Source organism: Morone saxatilis, unplaced genomic scaffold (assembly GCF_004916995.1).
Source record: "Morone saxatilis isolate NCDOM2014 unplaced genomic scaffold, NCSU_SB_2.0 Contig10, whole genome shotgun sequence".
Classification (NCBI taxonomy): Eukaryota; Metazoa; Chordata; class Actinopteri; family Moronidae; genus Morone; species Morone saxatilis.
In genome coordinates this window covers 2,648,477-2,653,814 of record NW_023339652.1, presented here as the reverse complement: position 1 = coordinate 2,653,814, position 5,338 = coordinate 2,648,477, and the positions used below count along the sequence as shown (strand labels likewise).

At 38.3% G+C, this 5,338-nt stretch overlaps 1 protein-coding gene across 1 annotated transcript in view; it reads right to left on the bottom strand.

Moving 5' to 3' along the window:
* Positions 1-5,338, bottom strand: part of plxnb2a (plexin b2a) — a gene marked incomplete in the record, with an annotated part of 172,717 nt that overhangs the window by 2,348 nt on the left and 165,031 nt on the right. Inside the window, 5 exon segments of the mRNA XM_035675813.1 lie at positions 266-340; positions 835-910; positions 1,296-1,360; positions 2,245-2,392; positions 4,359-4,519. Coding sequence (XP_035531706.1) covers positions 266-340; positions 835-910; positions 1,296-1,360; positions 2,245-2,392; positions 4,359-4,519 — 525 coding nt within the window.

Below are 5,338 nucleotides of genomic sequence, written 5' to 3'. Positions count from 1 at the left end.
TGTTAGCTAATCATTTAAACTTTTAACCATATTGGAGGTTGATGATGCTGAGATTGTATTACAAAAAACACCAATATCAGCCCAATAATAACAACATTGCATTTGGTAAAGGTTATACAAATGGCTGTGACATCATTTTGGTGAAATAAAGAAAGTAAATATCCAGCAGAAACTGAACCCGCAAGAATACAGCATTCATTTTTCTCTCATAAGTAGAAATTTAACTGTATGTAATAACATTTTCAAACTGAAAGGCATTTCTCACCACATCATAGTACTTGCTGGCGTACTGGTACAGCTGATGTAAGGCCACCTGGGTGTTCAGCTTGTCTGTGTGTTGCTGCAAAGTGGAAAATAAAAGGTTAAATATTAAAACATTTTAAAATCCCAGGTATTCAAATGTAATGCAGGTTTCATAGAGATGGTGGTAATAAAAAATGTCTAGTTTGTTTCTAGGTTTATGCTTATCAGGTTTATCAGGTTGTTAAAGAAAACTAATCATAAAAAGCAAATTCATCCGAAGATTAAAGTCTTTATTGGTTGTACTGGGTTTGTTATTGATGCTCATATTTCAGGCTTCAATCAGAAAACATAAAGTAATGCACTTGGCAGCAATAATGACCATACTTTATATCCAAAATGGAACCTGCCTCTGATCATAATTACACCTCAGAAGTACATATATCCAAACATTCATTCATTAATACTGATGAATGATAACTGTTTAACTCATCTTTAACAGTGCGTCATATGTTTTTATATGTAAAACTCTTAATTTGTGAAGAAGTACAGTACTATTCCATAATTATCCACATAAATAGTGTAACTTCATACCCGGGACACCTCAGCAAGGTGTGTATTCATGTCCTGGTCGCTGACTGGAACCATCTGTCTGATGCCCTTGTAGTAACTGTGGAAAACACACACAAACACACAAACAGAGAGTCAGAACATCACATCCGATTATTTATTTACAGTCTGTTGTGTACTTCATTCAGTCCATTATAAAAGGATGCAACATAATGTAATATTTCTGTACATGAAACCTCTTTTTAGTCATTATTCATAACATTTGCGTTTGCAGTACCGGCGTCCACGTCATTAATTCCTGATAATGGACACCTCAAACAGCATTACTAAATTAATAATATTCTGCTGTTGTAACAACTTTAAGTTTAATACGTTTTCAGTCTCATCAGTTGAACTCTTTGCCTCTGCAGCACAGCTGTTTTTGTCAAATACAATTACACACACATCTGTTCAGTTTCTGTGTATATTTAGCGCTACAAACTCACTCGTCAACCATCTTCTTGTACGTTGAAATCTCTTTTGCATAGAGCAGCTTGTTGCTGGGAGACTCCTGCAGTCAGAGAGAGGAGAATAAAACAGAAAAGATCAATTTCTAGGTCACAGAATCAACTTCCAAAACTCTGTGAAGTGAAGATGTTTAAAAGAGAACTCCTCCCAACTCCTGCACTGTTACTTATTATCAGCCTGTGGTGTTCAAACAGTGCAGGGTTCATTTTATGATTAACTGTTGTAATTAACTCTCCTGCCGCAGCCAGTTTCCATCAGCCGGCCTCCTCGCGTCCTGTGTGTACCACTAAGACTGCTGACAACAGCCAGTGAGGGACTGGGGACGTGTTCTCAGTTAAAGATACACTCGACTCTGAGTCCACTTAGAAATCATAGAAAAAAGGCCCTTCAGAACTTGCCTTAGAATAATCCCATTTTTAGGTTTTCTTCAGTATCAAAGTAATCCAGTGATAGCGGTCTGTACATCCATGGGTACACTGCAAACAGGGACTGCTAATGGCTAATTCAGCTTACTTTTAATGGTGCTAATTTGCTAAAATGTAGACTAATATATGCTAAAAACGGCGCTTAACAGAGCCCTACCGGTAGCTGACATTACAACAGCCCATTTAAGGAGCTTTACATAGAATATTTTGCTCAAACACACAAGTTTCCTATCTAGTGGCAGTGTTTGGTTTGTCTCTTCTGGGCTACTGTAGCAACCTGGCAGTTTAACATGAAAACCTACCTATGCAATATTATATTTCATTTCTGCTCATAGATCCTCCTAAATGTTACACACTGGACCTTTAAAATACAAGAATGCCCCTCAGGATGGGATTTAAATTACAGGAGGAGCAGCTGACTGAGTGAAGCTCCAGACTCCGAGAGCAGAAAGTTTCCTGTCTCCTAAACACTTTGTACGATCTGTATTGGTGGGGGACTGACCCTGCTGAGCTTGTGCTCCGTCTTGGTGCAGGCGTCCATGAAGGTCTGAGCGATGACGTGTAGCGACGCGTCCACCACCTCCGTCACATGGACGTCGAACATGAAGTGGGGGTTCCTCAGGATGTTCACCCAGAACCGACTAGGCAAGCTGAGGACACAGAGAGACAGAGACAGACAGAGAATCAGGACGCCTGCTGCCAACACTGAGACCTTTTAAAACACTATCAAAAAACACCTGGAACTTGTGTTGATGTTGAGCTGTAGATCAGACTTTGTTCCTTGTCTTAAGTCTTACATTTTGTCCACCTGCTTGTTCCCTTTTAATTTTTCTACTGTTTACTGACGTTGTTGTTGTTGCTTCTAGATGCTAAATTAAATAAGATCAATACAAATATGGTGCAAAAAACTAAATGAAACCTGGAATTGGATACCTCATTAAATAAAAAGCTTTTTAAAAGGTTTGCTGAAGTTTGTCTGAAACTAATAACACTGACATTGTCACTGTTAGTTAGTTAGTGTCTTATTTATTTATTTATTTATTTATTTATCATATTAAATGATGTGATCTCAAGATACTAGATATAATAGAAGAAAGACAAACAAAAACACAACAATTCTTATTTTCAGGTGATCATACACAAATAAAAACATAAATTATGAATATTATATATTACATTTCTGCTGATAGATCCTCCTAAATGTTACACACTGGACCTTTAAGTACAGTACTCGAGTAAGAGGATTTAGTTACTTTCCACCCCTGTCAGTTTCAGACTTTTTAAGGACCTGCTGACACACTGTTTCCCTTTCCCTCCGTCCTTTCATCTCCTCCTGCTCCGTATCTGCCTCCACAGACCCTCGTCAATAATTCACTACAGCTAATGAATATTTCATTGTCCGACGTGTTTATGTGTGTGTGTGTGTGTGTGTATGTGCATGTGTGTCTTCCTGATGATTGACAGGTGGAGCTCAAGGCCAGTTTGAAAGCAAGAAAAGTTAAGGGAAAAAAGCAATCTTTCCATCTCCATCTGCCTCCAACGTCTCCGCTCTGTCATCATTTATCCGTCCTGATAACAGACGATCAGATCGGGCTTTCATGTTGTCGACTGCCTCGCTTTAACGGTGACGAGGACATAATTACACTCTAGTTTAGTTGATGAGGTATAACACACACACACACACACACACACAGCTTGAGAAGCGGTGTAATTATTTCGCTTAGCAGGTTTTCTTCGCAGGTCGTATCTCTCCAGCTGAGATTCTGAGGAGCTTTTGAAGAGAAGCTGGCAGGCGTCGAATCAGTTAAAGAGTCACATATATCAGTCAGTCAGTTTCTGAGAGTCCGATCCGAGTGTTTGAATGACGTCAAAGGAGAGTTTTAGTCTCCCACTTACAGCAGGGATACTGATCACACATTTCAATCACAGATGCTTTCCTGTTGTCTATATTCCTCCATAAAGGTTGTACAGCGCAAGAACCGGCAACACCATTACTCAATTACACTCAACTATGTCTATTGACCTGATAAATAAGCACATTCTGATAATTGATTCATATTTCAGTTATTTTTCAAGCAAAAATGCTAAAAAAGTTTATGTCTCAAATGTGAGGATTTGCTGCTTCTTTCTGTTTAATATGATTGTAAATATTTGGGTTTTAGACTAAATAAATCATTTTGAGACTTCACCTTGTGCTCTGAGAAACGGTAACAGGCATATTTCAATATTTGCTGATTACTACTATAATTAATCGTGGCAATAATCAAACAAGTTTTTACAGACGTTTGTTTATACATCATTAACTAAAAACATGGCAAAAATAGATTTTTTTTTATGGCTATAGACAATATCTTCTGATTTATGGAGTGATAAAAAGAGAAATTCCCTCTCTAATATGTCAAGAAAACGAAACCCTGAAACCTATACCCTATTCACCTGTAGTGTTTAGTAACTGTTGCTTGGTGTGACAATAAATACTGAATCTTGAACTGAAAAATAAAAAGCAACCCCACTGTGATTGTACCAACTGTCTGTAAAGTTGTGAAGTTCTGAAAACGTTTCTACCAAACAAACGGAGGTCTGACACAGCTGTGAGAGTGCGTCTGTGTCGTGTACCTGTTCGTCTTCCAGATGTGCAGGGTCTCCTCGTCCACGTTGTCGTGTCTCAGCGCCTGTTCGTCCAAGAAGTCGAAGAAGTATTTGACGGCAGGAGGGACGACAGAGCTCGAGCCCAACACGCTGCGGAAGAAATCGTCCACAAACTGCTGCAAAGTGCCCTGTAACACACACACACACACACACACACACACACAGTATATATATAAAGCTTATGCACTGTGATATTTGAAAGAGACGTAGATGAAGGTTGTTAAATTTTAGAGAGGAAGTCACAATCTGTTTAGTTTCTTCCATTTTGGAACCAAACTAAAACCCATGGCTCTGCACATTCACTCTCCTGAGAAGAGGGAACCTGTTGAATATGACCTTTCCTTTAGTGGCACAATCAGGCAACCTTTTCATTTTCAAATTAAAAGCATATCTTCTGACTCAAAAAAAAACTCCCAACGGGAAGAAATATCTTGAGTTTACGGACCCTGTGACCTTTTCCTCTAGCGCTGTGGCTTTCTGTCGTCTGCATGGTAAACTGTAATGCTGTATAACTCTTCAACCAGTGGTGGAAGACGTATCCCTAATATCACTTATAGCACTTTAGGGGGTCCTAAAGTACTCAGGTCATGTGACAGCATGGCAAGATTCAAAAAGATACTCATGTGTGTCGAACCCTTAAAGCTGCAGTAGGTAACTTGAAAATAACTTTGTGTCATATTTGCTGAATCTTTCACTATATCCTGATAGTACAACATGAGACAGATAATCTGTGAAAAAATTAGGTTCCTCTAGCTCCTCCTAATGGGATTTATGTATGTGCCATTTGGGCGCACTAGGAGGAGCCAGAGGAAGCTGACAAAAAGTTATTTTTCTACAAATTACCTACTGCAGCTTTAATTTTAATATATATATATATATATATATATATATATATATATATATACACACACATAAATATATAAATTAAAAAATAAATAAATAATAAA